Source organism: Aulonocara stuartgranti, assembly GCF_965226115.1.
Source record: "Aulonocara stuartgranti genome assembly, chromosome: 5".
NCBI classification, from domain to species: Eukaryota; Metazoa; Chordata; class Actinopteri; order Cichliformes; family Cichlidae; genus Aulonocara; species Aulonocara stuartgranti.
The window spans coordinates 30,145,642-30,165,879 of NC_138943.1; the positions used below are offsets into that span (position 1 = coordinate 30,145,642).

General features: G+C 40.7%; 1 protein-coding gene across 5 annotated transcripts in view; it reads right to left on the reverse strand.

Moving 5' to 3' along the window:
* The window catches only part of cdh4 (cadherin 4, type 1, R-cadherin (retinal)), a 231,785-nt gene that overhangs the window by 127,801 nt on the left and 83,746 nt on the right, over window positions 1–20,238 (reverse strand). For 4 of the 5 annotated variants that reach the window (XM_082533940.1, XM_082533938.1, XM_082533937.1 and 1 more), the window contains one exon: window positions 6,506–6,529. The exons of the other annotated variant lie outside the window; for it this stretch is intronic. In XM_082533940.1, coding sequence (XP_082390066.1) covers window positions 6,506–6,529 — 24 coding nt within the window. The remainder of the gene's footprint in view (window positions 1–6,505; window positions 6,530–20,238) is intronic. 5 annotated transcript variants of the gene reach the window in all.

The following is a 20,238-nucleotide window of genomic DNA, read 5'->3' on the forward strand; positions in this document are numbered from 1 at the left end:
AGAAAAGTATTGTGTGTGTGATCTATTTTTCCTGCTTTGTGTGCTCTAAACCTCAGCACATAGCCTTAGACCCATTGGTTCCAGCAAGTTTCCTGTCTTCTCTCATCTGCATCACAAAAAGAGGCTTTTTCTCCATAAAAATACTGATCAAGCCTTATCTTTTTGAAACATGTAATCCAGTGGGGAAAGGCGGACTTGTAGCCATTAGGCACTGTCCTCTGTGCCTTGAGTCTCTGCCGTCTCCGCCTTTGTAGCAAAAGGCCAGAGCAAAGCTAGTTTCCATTCAGCTGGGAGAGCTGGTCAAAGCCACAAGATCAAGCAGCTCCCAGCACTTTCTTTTTATCTTGCTTTTTTCTTTTCTTTTCTTTTCTTTCCTTCTTTTTTTTTTCAACTGAGAAATACTTGAGTTGTCTCGATAGTTTTTAGAAGATGGCGTGCAACAATTCTCCATAGAACGGGATCTTATGTTTTCCCTGGACTCCTGCAGGTCTGACAGCAGTTTTGAGGAAAAGTTTGAAAATTTGGAAATGCTATGTCTTAAATTGGGTAGAAAATAGGAAATTCTCGATGGAGACAGGCTGCCATTTTTATGCTTGTTTGTTTCCTTCTCTGCTGCTTTCTCTCTTTGCACAAACCATCTGCCATACAGGCCCTGTGTGACTTTACTTCAAGAGCTCTTAGTGGCTGTCTTCATCAGCTCAAGATCTGCTGCAGAAAAACAGCTTTAATTGGTACTGAGGGGGGAAGAGCAGCAGAAGGGGCTGCACGCTTCACCACATTTAAGAGAAAATACTTGTGAATGATCAAGAATTGCATTCAACCAAGCTTCTCCTCGATACAGGCATTTATTACTTAGGATAACGCATCAAGGTCTTTTCTAACATCACGTCTTTTATACAATAAAACCCGTACAAGCTCGGCATGTCATTAAATATGCTTCCATTTAAATAAACACATGTTCCAATTAACGCAAATAAGGGAAGTTGTGAATCTGCATCCCTTAGGTTACAAAGCAGTGGCTCTCAGGTTACATGCAGGTAAACCATCCTGTCTCGGTTAAATAGCACACTGTAGGATTTCACAGCGGCCAGTCGGTAACAGACTCTTGAATTTCGCCTACTAAACACGGTTGCAAGATTGAACTAGCAAATGTCAGAGCAGCTACAACTGGGATCTTGCATTTCATGGCAAAAAGAGACACTACAATGTGCAGCCAACAGTGGAGTCCAATCCTTTCCAGTAGGTAATTACGCCATTTTGCCAAAGCCACTAGAAAGCTTCACTACAATTAGAGTGGCAAAAATGGCCTCTCTGACACATTAGAGGAAACCAGGGATGCCCCCCTTTCTTCTCTGCACTGTCAGGGTTCTTCACTGTTTGTGATGTTTCAGAAGAGCTTTGAGACATTAGCTCCTGTTGTTGCTCTAGCTTTGGAGACATTTCGCAGCCCATTAGGTGCTCTTTCAGCCCCAACCACCACTCAAAACCAGTGAAAAAGGATGAAGGAGAGACGGAAACTATACACAAAGGACTTCAATAGGCACATCAGATACATATGTAGTGACTTTCCATTTTAAAAAAAAGGAAGAAACTGTTGTTTAACTTTGGGAATTAATTAGGCTTGCTTGTTTCCCAAGGGTTAGCTGAAAAGATGATAGTGATCTCTGTGATAAACTGCTCTTCCACCCATGTTTTTCACTTTGGTTTTCTCTGCTTTTTGGTTCGATCACATCAAACGTGAAAGGTTTAAAGACTGTTCACCTGCTTTAAAACAAACGGTAATAAAGGTAACATACCAGTTTATCTCACCTGTATTTTAGAAGACAATTTAAGAACAGTAAGCATGCTAAAGAAGCAAGATATACACATTTCATACTTCCAAATAAGGGCAGGTTTTAAAAAGGCAGACTTGTTAGAGACAGACAATCAGAAAACGTTTGGCTTGAAGCAAATTAGAAATTATTCTTTGAAATCTGCTGAGGCTCCAGTCACGCAAGCTTAGCGGCAGGCTGGCAACCACCAGTCACTAGGGGAAAAATAAGTATCCGCTGACTGGTTTTGAGTGGTTGCTGGTGGACACTGGCAGTCATTTTGAAATCAGTTGCTAAAGCACCATTCATGTCGGCCTAGAGACTGATCAAGGACTCCCTGGTATCACCGGCTGCTAGGGAAAAACGGCTACACTCCCCAAAATGTGAAATTGACCACAATGAGGTATAAAGTGCTATAGCGAAAGCCTCTTGTGTTTGTTTTAGTCACCCACAGGTTTCCCTTATCGCCCCTAGTCTGGATTGATGATGCAAAGACTTACCAACTAGTCTCTAAGTGGTAGTGAAACTATGAAGAGTGCGATGCAAACCAGAAATGGAGACTGTTCACCTTGAAAGTAGGTAAGTCAGAAATGTGTTGGTTTAAGCAGCAATGCACGACTTCAACTTTAAAGATGGCTGCTGTCAAATTTTACTTAATTATTTAATTAACAAGTGTTTGCAGACAAGACGGTGTCTTCCATGAAAGCTACAGGTAATAGGGGTGGGTTTCGATTATCGATTTATCGATTAAACTCGATTCTGGCTTGGATAACGTGATATCGATTCATTAAAATCCTGAATCGATTTTTTAACATAAATTTTTTTTGCCCGACACCGCAGAATCTCAGGTTAAACCTCACAAAATTTCAACCACCAAACAGCTAAAACACTAAATGAGAGCAGGTATACGGATTCTGCACAAAGACGTAAACCGTCGCGGACCCGCCGACGGATCAAAATCAGTGAGATGTGCCTTTCTCACCCGACGGCACGGACACGGTCGGGGCTGAAAGCTGACAGCTCGCTGATTCGGATGTTTGGGCGGGTCCGCGCTTTGTGTTTACGCCCTTTTTGCGCTGATTCTAAAGCTGCAGGTTTGATCTCTTTCCAAACAATATTGACTGAACCAGCAGCAAAAGAAGATCCAAACTAAGCTTCTCATAAACATCGTCATGAATTTCCTCTGACTTTTGCTGTTTTGTTTCCACCACAATAAAATCACCCTGCATGCACAGCTCTCTCTCTCTCTCTCTCTCTCAGTGTACTTCAGGAACAGTTTCCCATCTAAAAATCTGTTTTCCACATTATTCGCTTGCTTATTACGCACAAGTCCACCAGCGCTGTCGGCCGCTGTTTTTTCCTTTTACTTACTTCCAAAAAGAAAGCCTCATTTCTGCTGTTCAATGGGCATCTGAAGGAATTTTAACTTTTTAAAATTATGCAAAATTGCAAAACGCGTTGCTGTGTCTCTAATAAAACCGCTGTAACTTTACTCTGCTTTACTTCAGCAGCATCAGGTAATGTTCATATGTTGATTAATGGTTTTCTTTCGTTTTTGATGTACTGCAGAATATTTCTATAAAATCCCAGGCCAGGAAAATCACCTTCATGTTTTTCTGTTTTATCCTCAGTTACTTTGACACAAAAGCATCTGCTGTGATGCTCACACCTTTGAGCAAGTGTCAACTTCCTTTTTATAGATATAAAAATATGGAAATGTACTGATGCATGATCTGAATTATAATATCTCTGACTGTTTGAGGCAAAATTTCCCAGATTCAAAATTTTTCAGAGGCAAAATTCCCCTTATTGAATATTTGTTTCATCCCCCCATCATACGCTGCTACTCCCTTTATTCTATTGCACAATACTGTCACTTTCTAGAATCGCCTGCACTGATAGTTAAGTTTTTTATTTATTATAGAGTTATTTGATACTATGTCTTGCACTATCCTACTACTGTATATTACTATTCTTATTGTATATATTATATATCTTAATCATCTGTTCCTCTGTCTCTCCTGCTGCTTTGAGCATGTACATGACAAAAGAATTTTCCTCGGGATAAATAAAGTTATTCTTATTCTTATTCAAATTGAATCAAATCGATTCGGGATCTTGTGAATCGGAACTGAATCGATTCTAGAAATCAGTGACGATACCCAGCCCTAACAGGTAACCAGGGAAATCTGCTAGCAAGCAATAGCAGTCACAAGGAGGTTTTTGGTGCAGCACTGTTTTGCTATCAGTTCAAGAGGTGACATCTTTAGTCTCCACTCTCCAAGTGTTTGTGGAATACACTTTTTTCCTTACCAACGGGTTAGCAGCTTACGGATGGGTCTTTAGGCCAATGTCACTGATGTCTAATGTCTGATTTTGTAAACTGGATGATCTGCAGAGACCAAGAATAAAAATATAGAGTTTTTAAATTAACAAGAAACTTTTTTGCAGAAAACATGGGTTGAAAGGCAGCCTGGCTCTGTCCCATGGGAAAAGAAATCCACTAATCAGCAAAGTTAAAGTCCACATATTCAGTTATATCTGGATTTTGTTTTGATCCTTTAACAAAACAGGGAAAATAATACGTTGCTTTCTGTTTAAAAAGACAATCAAGTCTTCTCAATTTAAATTTCATTTGAACCCCTTAGAAAAGAAAAACATTGATTTCTTAAGGCGAACAGGGAAATATAGCCTTGTGTATTTGGCCAAGAAAAACAGATTCACGTAATATTTTTAATCCTGATACCTGAAAACACACACACACACACACACACACACACACACACACACACACCTCTAAAAGAAATTACTTGAAAGTTCCAGATTAATATATATTCTAACCTTATACAAATGTATCTTGCTCTGGACATGACAGAGTTAAGGTGGCTTCTAGTGCAGTTTATTGGGATGAACAATTTGCACGGCTGGCAGAAAAACCATAATCAATCTGGAGATTATAGATAAAGGTACTAAAACCAGCCGAGCACAGCGTTTTCTTTTATCACAATTACACCTTGCCCTCCCGCCTCAGGTACAGCCAATTAAGTTAGAAGAGGATGTGCGAGCAGGCACTTGATGTTGAGGAGGCCTATCAGATGACTAAAAACATGCCCCACCCCTGCTAGCGACACAGGGCAAGATTGCTAAGCACAGGTAGGCACAAGGATGGAGCTCAAGTATGACTTTGCACCGCAGTTGCATGTTATGTGTTTGTGTTCATCCAAAATTACACCTATATGAAAACCACAAGTGAATGGTTTGAATGATGTATTCTTTCCTGAGTGATAAGCAATCTGCTGGCTGGCTTTCTGCTGACTGCACTTCATAAAGGTTCCAAGGGCACACAGACCTTGCCTTAAGACTGCTTCCTCTCTCTCAGCTGCTTTGGAATCCATTCATTACTTCCCTTTTACTTATTATTTTTGGGGGTGTTTCATTGTGAACTATCATTCACATTATGCGTCCACTCAGCAGTACAGAAAAGAAAAGTGTTGGTGCAGAAGAGGAAAGAACCTGTGCGTTTGTTTTAATGTAAAAGCGGCAGGGCGGTTAAGAGAGGCAGAGATGAGGTCAGCATCAAGGATTACGCTCAGAACGAATACAAATATTTACCCATTGTGACTTCTTATTCCCCGCTCTTTGTTCAGGCCTAACTGGATTGGGGGAAGAAGAAAAACAAAACAAAAAAAAGCACCGCACGGTTGCTAGCTTGGCAATGAAAAATTGATCACACAATCTTCTCTGTGCTTCATATCATCGTCTCCTCCACCAGCAAATAGAGGTTAACCAGGCACACAAAAATAAACCTTAAGTGCTTGATCAAAACCACAACTTTGCAAGTTCTCTTCCCTCCTGCCACTTTGATGTTTCAAAGACCAGACACAGTAGTTGTATCTATATCGCGTGATGTCACTGCACGGCTTTGGCTCAACATTTTCAAGTTATAAACGATACGCTGGAGAGCAAATGCGACATGATGACTTCTTGTATTAGCGCTGTACTCACACATGTACAGCGGGAACATCTAATGAGCATAGAAAGCAATGTTAGAGAAGACAAGTGGCCGACACAGGTGACCCAAAACTGGATATAATGCCAGAAAGCGCGCGCACACACACACACACACACACACACACACATATTTATATGAAATATAAACAAAGCTAGTACTGCAGATAGACTCAGACATTCAGCCGATTTGATAAAGAGGAGAGACATTTTACAGGAAGACATTAATAATGGCACAGCGGGGACTTCTATCCACTTCTATTTCACCTACATGGAGATGAGTTCCACTATAGCTGGAAGGACGCAAAGTAAAAAAGATGCTCCTTATTGAGCACTATTGGAGTCAAAAGGGGGTAAATTGACTAAGTAGGTCGAGGCAAAATGCATGCAGGGAAAATATGCAAAATTCAAAGTGTGATAGGCCACATGGGTCTGAGGATGCTGCTTTCATAATTGCTTTCTCTTGATGTTTCTCTCCTCGTTTCAACATTTGCTGTGACATGCAATGTGATGGAGAATAGCTTCCCAGTGATGCAAATGATGTTTATGGCTCGTCGCTCCCCCACTGAGACTAAAATCTGAGAATGGTTCCTTCCACATTAACGCAAACAGCCACTGCTCTGTCGCTGGCGGAGTCCATGCACAGATGGCTCAAAATCACGGGAGCGTGCGGCTGCAGTACTTACCACGTTCACTGGACAGGGTGGTATCTGTCAGCGAGAGAGAAAGAGAGGGAAGAAAAAGGACATGGGGAAAAGAGAGAGGAGACGATGATTAGAACATAATAGGTTTCAGTAAAAGTGGCATTGCAAAGTCACCGTTAAACAAGAGAACAAAACAGATCAATTTCTCAGGATTAATGGAAAGTCACAGGCAATAGCCGGACAGTGACATATACAGAACGTAAGGCTACTATTGGAGAAAATTTGCTGTCACAACTGCGTAGTCTCTCACATTTGTCTCTGTCTATTATCCAGGCGGCACCATTTACCCAGAATACAGTTTGTTTTCTTTCTTATACCTCTTGTCATTGCCTCAAGCAGTGGGATTCATCACTATCTTCAAATGCTTGTTGTGATGTTTATGTTGTTCTTGTGTTCACTCAATGAAACACGGGGAAATTACAGAACACTGAATATTCACATTACACACATTTACGCAATGTCATTGTGGGCAATGTTTATTCAGACGCTGGCACCTGGTGACAGATAGACTAGAAACAGCCATGGAGTCTCCCGTTGTTTTTCCTCACAGTTGTCTCCCCTCCTGGTGTCCTCAAGCGGGGTTTCTTAGTGAGATTTGATCGCCAAAGCTCAAATTTGCATTCCTGGCTTACAATTTTAATTTGGAGAGCCTTAAAGCTGAATATTCTGAGATACAACTGGTTACTTCATTCCAGCTTTAAGGACATCTCACACACAATGACTAATATTATCTATCTGTACAAAGAATAAAAAGAAAGAAACAAGAATGGGAGAATAGTAAAAGTTGCAGCTTTTGGAAAGACAAGGCGCAACTTTTACAGCAACCTTCATTAACCATTCATCAACCCGTTAGAGAATACATATTTTTCCCTCAATCAAAAATGCACGGACCAGCCTAAAGGCCTTTATTACAAAAGCCTAAGGTAGATCTATGTTGTCACATCTCCCTAAAGGATCATTTGAAATCAAATGTGAACCTCCCCCAGTGCAAAAAACAAAAATGCCCAGACAACATACTTCCTATAATGATGGCGCCATATTAAACAGTAGGACACAACATACGGTACAGGGCTCACATCCTAAATGTAATCACCTCTTGAAACCTGCCAGGATGCATTTTTCACACTTAGTCTAAACCAGCTGTTGAATGCAGCTGTTATTTAATGTCTTCCAAAGTACAATTTATTGCAATTGGTTCCCATTTTTAACATGAAACCTTGAAATGATGTACAAAGCTGTAATGTATACAGCTTAAGCATATGAGATAAAATATTTTCTTCTGGTCCTTCACTCCATTAGTAATTTACAAGGAATGAGGTCTGGAAAGTATGAGAGCCTATAGGTTTGTTCAACTGCTGAATATACTTGGAGCTGTTCGGCAGTAGTGTGTCTGCTAAATTATTAAAACACGAAACACACTGATGAAGTTACAATTTCTCGTGTGTGTGTGTTTTTTTTTTTTAAATGTATGTATTTTTGTGTGTTTTCAGTGAGACTGTAACACTAACATGTTAGCTTTGGTTTTGCTTCATATGATCACAATACACAGATGCCAATGGGCTATGCTTTCTTCCTCTTTCACATCTCTCCATAAATCCATTCAAGTCCATCTAAAATCTCTGCAACTTTTTGACATGTTTACAAAAAAAGAAAAAAAAGCCACATCAATATCTAAATGAGAGCTTTGCTTGTAGACGCTCTGACTGTCTCCATTCCCTTTCTCCATGTATAAAGGCACCCTACTCCATCCCAACAGAACTTCGCTTCGCACATGTTCAATTATTCATCTCCCTCTGTCAAGAATTCAGCCTTGCTAGCACTTGCCAGTATCCCCCACAAATTGGCAGGCAGTCTCATATTTGGCATATGGTGCAGAGCAGTGCTGCTTTTCCTTCCGTCTTCAGTTGGCCTGCTAGCACTCCCTAGGAGCAGAGTAATACACACTGGCGTACACACACGTGTACAGTCACAATGATGCACCGTGTCTGTCAGTTTTGTGAGACAACCTGCCCCACTGTGCTGTTGGGGATTTGCCCACAACGTCTTTGCAACAGGTTTCAAGGTTTTCAGCAAAAGTACAACGGCAGCGATTTCTTCCTGGAGACTTCAACATGCATTCCATTCGCGGCTCCGCAAAACTACACAACTGTTCTCACTCGATCGCTTTACAGACTGAAGCTGAGAACGCCAGATTGCTGAGATCGCCAAACTGTGCATTTCAATAACGCAACAGTTAATTGTTGGTCGGGAAGATGTTAATCAACCATGTTTGCAACAAGTTTTCCCTGAGAAGAGTATCATAGCCGGGCAGATTAGCTCAAAACACTTGGCAGAATTGAATACCTAGGTGTGTTTTGTGTGGGACTTTTCCAACAACGGCTCAGTATCTCACAGTGCAAAACAATCATTCTGGCTGAATTCCAGAATAAGTTTCTGTAATGTCACCGTGCTTGGAGAGAACAGAGCTTCTCTTTTAACTAACACCTGCGCCTATTCTATCAAGAAAAAAAATACGCATGCGCATTATTAGTAAGATTTCAACAGTACTTTACAACCTGCTTAGATTGTGCATCTACTGTAACTGGTTATGTGCACACTACCTTGTATACTAGCACCATGTTATTCACAGCAAAATGAAAACTATATACGAGTTTTACCTTGTGTGATTGCGACAGATCGATTCATGTTGTCTTCTTTTGTCACTTGCTAGCAATTAAATATAGACCATCTTAATAGAAAATATAAAGTAATTTGTAGTATGGACTGAAAAATACAGTCACGTTCACAATCTAAAATAAGTTCTTTGTTTTTCTTATCTCCAATAGCTTGAACGTACACTGCCTGAAGGCTGTGTCTAGCTAAGCTGATGCGCCAAATGTTGTGACAATAATTTAGACATGCCAGCATGGTTTTAAATTTTTTGTCCTTTGTTAAATGCCAGTAGTTAGGCACTGACTAAATGGTAAATAAATACCAGGAAAAGACTATTTTTCTACCAGGGCTCTTTTTTGATTTCAAAAACAGAAATACAGCAGCAGCACGGTGCATATGCGTTCGTTCACAGTGACGATCTTGTGCTGTGTCACATTTGCCCTCCAGCAAATAAATTCAAATGTGTCACTAACACATTGCTCTGCCTGTATTCTTTTCTGCGTTTCTACGGGGTTTTTTTGTGTGTTTTTTTTTTTAAACTTATGCAACACATTTGACCTAGCTCTTTATGAATCTCACTGTGGCTGTGAAAAGAATTCATCAAAGCAAGCGATAATGCAAACTCCCACATATTACAAAAACTCACCCAAAAGGTCGGAGTTACACATTCCCTTTATCAGCGACATAAAGAAAACATTTTGAAGCCGCACCAAAAAAAAAAAAAAAAAAAAATCTAATTACACTGGCATTGCCTGTTTGATAACCTCTCCGCACTAGTCTGCAAAAGTCTTGTTTTTAAGGTTAGCATGTGTGATGCTTTTTCTGTGGAAAAAATGGCTTTAATTCTCAGGTACACTGATCAGTCTAAAAGAATGACGACGACAGGTTAATTACCTTTTATGTTTAGAGTTACAAATAGCACGGCTGTAAGCCTTAAAAAAGATGCAACGACATACTTAAAGGCAGTCATCGGGTTCACAGCATCTCAATGTGTCAAATCACACACACACGCATACCCAGACACCTTCTATATGACTGACTGTGAATGGATGCAAGCATAACTGTTTGCATGCAGATGCATCCTTATGCCAAATCTTCTTGTTGCAGTGGTGATGACTAATAACCGGAGAGCAATTGCAGCTAATAAATAATACATTTAAGAGTCTAATCAAATTCAACAAATGAATATGTCTAGAAAACTATTAATCAGAGTGCAAACGTGTATTTACAAATATAACACTGGCACAAACAATCAATTATTCATAAAGTGAATGCTGCATAAGTGGGCTTCTTCCCGGGTGAGATGCTGCCATAATTGGAGTGGGACTACAGGAGTGCTGGATGTGTGCGCGCGTCTTTATGTGTGTACATGCGGGAGCATGTGTGCTAATGTGTATCAGCAAGTTAACACACAAACACACACTCAAACACTTCTCCCCATGCGCCAAAGTTCCCCCAAACATGACAAGAGCAGGCAGAGTCGGCTCATTAATGCCTAATGAGTTGTCTGATTAGTGCTGAATATAAAAGCTTTATTGTCAAGCACTGTATGTTTATTTTGATTAATTATTGTACTGAAGTGACTGAATGGAAGCATAACGACATGGAGCATTAACATTTTGTGGTAATAGGGCCTTTGTGGAGACTGTAGCTGTATTTTCAACTCTCAGTGCAGCGCATAAAGCATTGCTACCACCTAAAGAGGTTTTATTGTAAACTAACAGATATACAGGGTTATATTACATTCACTACAATTCACCATTAAACTCCTGCCAGCAGATACTTATCCCCGGTAATGGCCAGCAGCTTGTCTCCACACAGGTGGTTACACAAGAAAGGGTAAGTCTTCGTACGTGTTTGTTTGTGATTCTTCTCTCGTTTGTTCTCAAAATAATGAGAAAATGTTCATAATAAATCAACGCGGATTTAGAGAAGCTGTGCAAAACTCTTGCTTCGCTGGATGTGTGTGGCTGTTGACAGAGATTAGTATTAAAGTATCCTTGACAGCCAAGGGTATTGTAAGCAGCACCAATCAATAATTTCAACTAGGAATCAAATGAGTATGTGTAATAGTCAAGGAGTCCTTTATAGCAACCAGCACACAGGGAATCATTACCTGACTCTGCTCTGTCCCTTAATAGTCTCGCATCTGGCTGTATGCCCTCCAACGTTCTTGCTTTGATGCACTGTCGCCACACTTGAGCATAATTTCGGCAGATGTCTTCGGCAAAACTGCTGTAATAATGGGGCTACCCGCCTAATACACAGACAAGGAAAGTTAGCTAATAGGAAACACTTGATGATATCAAACAAATGCTAATGTGGGTCTGTCTGTTGAACACGTAAGCGACCATTTGCTAACATGTTTGCTCTATCAGCTTTTCAGGTCATAATGCCAGGGTTTAAAGACTGAAGCACTTTTGGCAAACTTCTTGTAGAGCAAAAAGGACTTACAGGGTTATCATATAATGTATCTTTGGGTTTTTGTGGCTTGTTGATTACTATTGCTTTGAGAAGTGATTCATGTTCAAGCTCAGTTTTATTTGTAGTCTTTTGCTTCAGATGGCGTTAGCTCTCTTCCATTGTGTCCAAGTCTCATTTTTGTTGTGTCCATCAGTCTGGTGTTACCCCCCCCCCACAACAACTGATTATTTTATTTATCTTTGAAGGTAGGAAACGTCAGGGTGGGCACGGTCAAAGCAACAAACAAAACATTCTAGAAACATCCTAGAAAGGAAACACAGCTAACTCCATACCAATAGCTTTACTGTTGGTATAGCTATCTGTATTTTTGTCTTTCTTGTTCCACTGTTTAGTTTTGTCAAGTTAATCTTGTCTCCCTATTCAGTTGTGTTTCTCTTCCTGTTTTACTTTGGTGATTGTCTTGTGTTTAGTACAACTTCCTCTCGAGTCTTTATATTTGTTTCCCTCAGCTGTGTTCCCACCTGTTTCCTCTCTACTTGTTACATTGTATTACTTTGTCACATATTCCCTCTGGGTTGTCTGTTTCCTTGTTCCATGTTTCCCCAGAGATTCCAAGTTTTTGAATTGTTTACTCCTGATCAGCTACCTTTCGTACAGTTCAGCATTAAAGCTGCCCTTTAAGTTTATGTTCTGTCTCCCCCAGGCCTGAATTTGAATCCTGCCACACAGCCATAGTTTGACAATATCATGTCGTCCATGATTTTTACGTGAATTTTTACGTGAAATTGAAGTGTCATCTTGTCATATCAATGATACAGCGATGCTTCACATCTAGCTCCCCTACTGCACAACAATAAGGCAAGCCCTGGCATGTCTGAGAGTGAGAGCCACATTTCAGCCTACAATAATGTTTTCATAAAAAGTAAGCTACTCCAACAACCTCTAACACAAACACAATACTTTGTAAAATATGCAAGAAAATTATTCCCACTAGAGATGAAAACAGCAAACTCGTTTCACCAATTGAAGCAAAAATGCACCATCAAGCACAACCAGGCTCACTGAGCATCGCTGGCTACACTCCATATGAACAGAAAAGCAAACGGTGGATTGAAATAACTGATGTGGTTACATGGTGGAAAGGAAGTAGTTGAAGCAACTTGTTAAAATACTTAACCCAAGACACACTATGCCCCACTCTATCGTTTAATAGTTGACGTATTTGCCCCGTATACAAATTCCCTTTGGATCGAGAATGGGTGAAGACATAGATAAGCTATGACAGTCAACCTTTGTTGGTTAGGTTTGTAAACCTTTCTTTAATGAAAGTAGTGCAACGGGCAGTTAAATTAACAAATTGAATAAAATGTTTAATTCTTCACCTGTAAATTTTACTTATAGAAGTCTTTATACAACTATAAGTTTTATAAAATTATACTTTTATAAAACTTGTAATGAAAAGGCAAGAAATGCTCAAATTTAAAATAGAGGTGACAACTGTAACAAAAGAAAATCTCGTTTTTGAAGGTGTAAGTGTGTGTAACGAGACATGACTCCCTGTGGTTTATCAAAAAACAAAACACAAATGCTGATATTTCAGCCTGATGTCACAGATTAGCAGAATGTTAGCTGAGTGCTATTGTTTGTGAATCAAGCTTACGAAAGCTCTCGGGGCTTTGGTGACAACATGTGTTTTGCAGACTGGCAATAAATCTGTATGTATGGCTGCAGGAGATGGGATGATTAATAAGTCTGGAACAACCAAGAGAGTTACTTTTTCTCACCAGGTGTGACCGCACTCTTTCAGTTAAAATAAGAAAGAATGAATGTTAAGGATTAGTGTTGTTCACTTGCATTCAACAAATAGAACATAGAAAAAAAAAGGTTTTCAATTGAAGTAGTATTTTTTCTCTGTATTGGATCTAATGCAGCACTCCTAAGAACTATTTTCACTGATCCACTGACCACATCCAGATATAAAAATAAATGCATTAATCCCAAAATGTTATTAATGGTAGAAAATTTGTGTCTGCTTTTGAATAAGTCCTCTTTTCTCTCTCATGATCTGCCTCTTTCTCTTTCTGCTGCCCTCCTGTCCGTGAGCAGAATGCTATTGGTATTGTCAGAGGAGGGACTGTATTGCTTGGCCTGTTGCTCTGTACACATTTTAAATCAGAGGTAATGGGGCACTTCAGGAGACTGCTGTTTCACACACCCAACTGCCAATACACTGTAATCACTAAAGGCCCCTTTTCTTCAAAGATAACCATTGGTTACGTGCGCTGCACTCAAAACTACAAAGCTGCACTGGGGATACATTGACAATAACTTAGTGAACTGACAAGCACCAGGCCTGAGTGAGATCACAACCTGTAACACACATTACGCGTCATTGCTAACTAATGTATCTGCACTAATCTTTTCTACCACATCGTCTACAATAAAAAGCTCCAGAGAGACAGAGTATTTCTATAGAGATGCCAGAATCTAAGTGTGCCAAATCAGAAGTGCCTGTCACGAGCTCGACTACTACATTCCTCATCCTCATACCTCAAACATGGCAAAAGTTACGAATAATGAGGTGAGTGTATGTGCCATTAATCCATGCATGTGGAAAGCTTGGGTTTAGCATGCTCTGCTATTGACTCTGTACAGTATGATGTAAACGAGGGGTTGCACCGTAACCCAGGAGGTAAACAAATATGTATGTATGTCATGCAGTGATACTCCAGGAGTATCAGTATAAATATGGAACAAGAACTGAGTAAACAGTGTTACAATAAATAATTAAAAAAGATTTCATTAAAAAAAGTAACTGAAAAAGTAAAAAAAAAAAGTACATCCGCAGTAGGAGTACTAACAAAATGAAACAAACATTCCTCCTTTACAAATGTTTAGCCTGTTTAGCCTTGGTGATATTTCCCACCTGGCCAGCAATCAACCTCAGAAGCCAGATGAGTCTTGTAGTGCAGAGTGCATGCATTAATGTATGCTGCGTGCTGTTACATCCTAAATATAAAATGGAGCAGGTTTGTATCAAAGGTATTTGTACATTCTTCAGCTAACAATAAACCACTTTCCCCTGGAGGATAAATGCATTAAATGGGGTGACTCAACCTTAATGTTAATGCACTGCTAGCAGCCCATTAATTGCTCTAGCCCAGTGGGTGGTTTCATATCAGCATGTAAACATCTCCTGTGTGAGGACGTTTGGCATTTGTGGGTACACGCTGGCTTGCATTTATTTTTGACATCCAAACTGTTCATATTTGTCCAGTCAAAGCCAGCCATTTCAACTTCTGCCTGAAAATTAATCCAAATGAATATGCATGTCTGATGCTCACTCATACACACTGGGCTACGGTGAATCACATTGCGCTTTGCACGGTTTTCTCTATTTCCTCGGCAGATGCAGACACAGAGGCAAAAGAAGGGGGAGTGGGTGCAGGGGTCCCTACTGTGATGAACTGGTGCTGACACAGCCAGATGTTTAGTTAATATGCAGAGCCCCAATGTGGGATGATGGGAGGAGTTGACATGCGCTTCAGGGGCTTTAGGCAGCCAAGTGCTCTTCTGTAGCCGGCTTGTATCTCTGCTGGGAATGTGTGTGTATGCTTATCACATACAATTTGCATTTAGCTGAGTGTGTGCATTTATGTATAGCTCTGTGTTTTAATGCAAACGTTTGGCAATTCGGAACACAATAATCACTCCACGTGTGCATGCATGCTTTCCCTTTTCACAGTGGCACACTGAGCATATGTCTGAAACAAAGTCTCTTGTCACAGCTTCCTCTCAGTGAACTGTGTCAGAGCTGGAGGGCAATTGACTGCGCTCACACAGAGGCGAGCAGAGCTCGCACACAAGCACACACTGCTGTCTGAGTGTTTCCACGAGCCCGCAGAGTCTGACGCTGCTGTTTGGTGGAAACCAATGGAAGAGCCGCAAACATAATGAAGTAAGAAGCAGCACTGAAGAAGCAATCAGCCACATTTTGTTGATGCCATCTAATTACCAATCATCGACATCAACAGCCTGTCATCATCATCATTACTGATTTTCATCAGCATCATCTTTGTTGCCATTTCCCTGAAGCCTCTACGGACCTCTTGTAGTAAGGACGGAGTCAGTGACACAATGACAAGCAACTGGGTGCAATGGCATTAAACGTGTTGTAAAATACACACACACACACTTGGAGCTGAAGAAGCAGGGAAGTGCAAAGACACTCTTTCTCCCTCTCATTTTCTCTGGCTCCACTCTATGTCTCACCGTCCTCCACTATCGACACTAATCTAATTTCCAAGGAACCTGAATTAAATAAGCGGGTGTCATTAAGACCAGTGAAGGATGGCCGAGGGCCTGGGGAGATCAAGAGTTGGAGCTGGGGAGGATAAGAAGGTGCTTAGTTACACCTTGTAGATCCACAGAGTCTGTGAAGTTGATGAAAGGGTAAAAAAAGCAGATGCCGACAACCTTTCTGCTTTTCCCCCCTTACTTCTCCCTCCTTCCATTGTAATCACATGCTCTACATATTGGGAAATTAATATATTATTTAGATCCTCAACTGTTATGATGAGAGATAAGACAGAAATTACCCCTCGGCAGCAGCCGAGCAGTCTTTTTCCATTTTTTTTTAAGGTTATCACTTCTTCCCTGAAACCCCATTTAACCATTAAGCCAACACTGCTTTCCACTCACCAAGCAACCAACCCACCTCACATACCCATCATATCCTCTGCTTTCTATTGACAACTAGCAGCTGGCAAGCACTGTGAAGTATTTCACATCCACCTAGGACTCATCCTCGCAGTTATATCTGTCCAATGTGTGACTACTGGGACTACAGCTAAAGACTGCCATCAATCCCTTAGGTGTGTTTTTGATGATCCCCACATGGGAATACTTCACTGCTAGCGTTAGCTAACCTGCCGCACTATTTTAACAATCTCCCCTGGGTCTGTTAGAGCTCTATTACAAGTCTGCTGAAGGAGCTGCACAATACATTACGAGATGCGTGCCGACATGTACACACTGCTCTTTCAAAGTGCTGCTAGAGTGGATCTGAAACAGGTTGTTTGGCTTTGTCTCACAAGTATTTAGCAAAACAATAAGCACTGCAATGGACAGTTTAAAGAAGTGAGTCTGTGAGTTCAGCCTCTTTATGGCTGTAAAGAATCTTTGCTCTTCAGAGAGAACAAAATGTGCAAGTTGTTTACTGCAAGGAGATAATGATTTAAGACATTTCTTATATTGGAATCCAGGGTCACTGCCAATTGTAACAGTGGGGCTGGCTTTGATTTTACAGTGTGAGTCATCAAGATATGGGCCCAGTTGTACTGTAGCAGGAACCACAACAAATGGTTGATTTTTAATTTAGTTTAATTGTGTTTAGCTTTATTGTGTGATGGCTGTGTGCAAGGTGTAGTGAAAAATGTTAGAGGTCTGTAGCTGGCATAAAAATAGCAGTCACGTTTGAAAACAACTCTGTCCTGACCAATAACTAGGCTCCTGATTCCAAGGATTTATCAGGCAGGATAAAGTCTTGAAGTTACCTACTAAGTGGAAACTTCCAAGAAAGGTGGTTGTGAGTACTTTGGCAGGTGTTCACAGAGATCAGCCACACTGAATCCCCCTGCTGCATTGTGCTGTTAAAAAAAACGTTCTGGCTTCCACAATACCTCAAAAGGTGTCCAGGGACAACCTTTAGAAGCAAGCACTAAAGGTTATTAGATGGGGCGTATAAGGACTGGACTGGTTTATCCAGCTCAACACACAGATTTGTCATTGCACCGAGATTTTGTTTAGTTTGGATTAAACACATTGCCCATCCTTTCACCATTACCATGAAAGGATGTGCATGGTTTAAAATGAGAACGACAAAGAAAACATGATTCATCAGACCAGCAGCCCTTGCTTCTGGTTCCAGTTCAGACAGCCGTGCCTGTAGCTAATTTAAGAAGTGGACACGGGTCAGCAAGGGCACAAAACTAGCTGGCAGGAATTTGGTCCCTTACACTGATGTTTGAAGGCACGTATTCTGACACGTTTTTGCATTAAGGCAACCTAAAGACTTTTAGTAATGTGTGACAGTTGCCAGAATTTCCTCCCAACATATAACATTAAGCCTTAGGCACTCATTTGCCTTTCACCAGTTTACTGGCTGTCCTTTGTTGGACTGTTTTTGAAAGGTACTAATCAGAGTATACTGAGAAAGTGTCTAGCCAACACAACTTGACTCTTGTCAAAGTCGCTCAGACAAAGTCACTCTATTCATATCTGCCCTGCTCTTATGACTGCCTGTTTATCCTGCTTTTAACACATCAGCTTCAAGAGCTGACTGCTCACACGTTGCCTAATACATTCAAAAAGTCTCAGGTACCTTACAAACGAGATAATAAATATTATTTACATTGCCCACTGATTTTATAAACTTTTGACTTGTAAGATATAGACTTGGGAGACTACCACAGCTGGTCTGTAAACTGGTCCATTAGAGGACTGGTAAGAGGATTTTGACAGGTGGAAGCTTTTTTTGAGAGAGAAAAAAAAACAGGTGGAAAGATTGTGAACTTGCACTAACCACTCTATTTCTCATCGACCTGTGTACTCTTGTAAAAAAATGGTCTCTAAACATCATGGCTTAATCACTGATACCGTTCATGATTTCTCAAATCTTGTTTTGTTGTAATGATCTAAAATACTTAAGTGTGTAACTGTAAAATGCTATTGAATAGAAAGAGTAATGAGTTTATTTCTGTAGTTCTCGAAAAGCATGGAAAAAATGAATGACCACAAAATTCTGAGCTTTTGCACTTAAAGGTTTCAAGCGGGTCTATAGTGACTTGCTTTAGGTACACCTCACTGTTTTTGGCTAGAGTTCAAGGAAAATGGTAGCATGCAGTTAACCCTGATAGAGTTGGGCGGGGGTGGGGAGGGGAATAAACTTGCTTCTGGAAAGTGAGACAGTGGGAAGGTCAACCAGAGCACTTAGATAAGTGAAAGCACTAAGTGGACAGAGAACTCATTTCAAACCCCTCTTGTAAAGGACTACGGTAGCACTTAAGGGTATTTGCTTTTTAGCACTTTCTGTGGCTTCCCCACCTGTCTCAAGTGTGTGTGTGTGTGTGTGTGTGTGTGTGTGTGTGTGTGTGTGTGTGTGTGTGTGTGTGTGTGTGCAGTTGCAGTGATGCTATATGGAACTCATTCGGATAACATCTTAACTGAATGTTTAAAGGACAAAGCTCTGAAAGACCCCATCACATGTACATTCTGATCCAGTCAAATATGAACATACCAACTTTTTACAAAAGAGAATAATCCTCAATCCTCTCCTTTCTCTTCCTCCATGACTGCATTATGTCCTGTAAATGTAAATGTAATGTTAGTGGCTTTCTTCTTCTGCTGTAGTGCGAGTATTAAGTTTGGGTACACAGCACTTAAGGCAGCTCTTGTTTTTTATGGTATTTATGTTTTCAGTGTGTCCACATTCTGTCCAACTGAGTGAGATTTACAAGTTGATCCACCTCATCAGCTAACTTTTAATTTGCTTCGGTTCCCTTTTCCCTACATAGGTTTTTCCTCAGATTGGGTGAACGACATATTCAGCAGCCAACAGCAGGTCTGTGATGATTCTGTCCCACTGACATGTGATCACTCTTCTCATTTTTTCCCCTTTCTCTTTTGTTCTCAGAGTACCTGCTCCTTTATTTACCGCTCAGTGACTCAGGCGTGTTCCATATGTGCAGTATTTGCATTTTTATATGATTGCAATTGACTTGAAAAACAAACACAATAAAAGTACAATGCAATTATGCCCTCAACTAAAGCTCGCACAGGGGGCGGAAGGTTACATTTGTGCGTCAAGCTGTCATTTGTCTGCATTACCTCAGTGAGAGGTGCTTTTCAATAAAACCACCCTCTGTGGAGAGACGCAGGAAAGCAGTAAAATTCCATCATCTCCACAGTTTAGTCTTGTACACCGCCAATAAACAGCAATTTGATCGTTTCCAACACAACAGCAAAAACCAGCCCACTATTTTGCCACCACAGAAATACAGTTGTCATCATGCAGAGCAGAGTGACACTGCCATCCCCTCAGATAAATATCAAAAAGTCCGACTTTTTCTTTACAAATCTCTCTCACTGATGCACACCGTGTAGAACAGGTGCGCAATTATCCCGCCCCTCTGAGAATTTTTTTGGGAAGATCTGACTTTTGCTTTTTTGTGTGTGTGTGTGCTTGGGAGGGACATCAAAGATAAAAAGCACCCAAGCGAATATGAGAAAAAGTTTGTCTGCTCCCATGTCTATTTACCTCTGCTGCTCTACATTTCAGAAATCATCGAGCAGACTGCAGCGCAGAGGCACTGCGGCGCTGCTTCAGTAGCCACAAGTGTGAAATCCTCTATTTATTCTTTAAAGTTTGAGCCATGCAAACTTTAATCATTTTGCTTTCTATGTCTGGGAATGAATTAGCAGTTGTGCAGGGCTGTGTAATTTTTCTTCAGCTTGCTTGCTAGTTGTACTCGCGCATTCGAGCATCAACGCAGGACAAACGAAGGGAGACAAACAACAGTTCCAGCCCATCTAATAACACAGGGGCTTATCAGCCGCCTCTGCCTCCCCTAATTTTCATC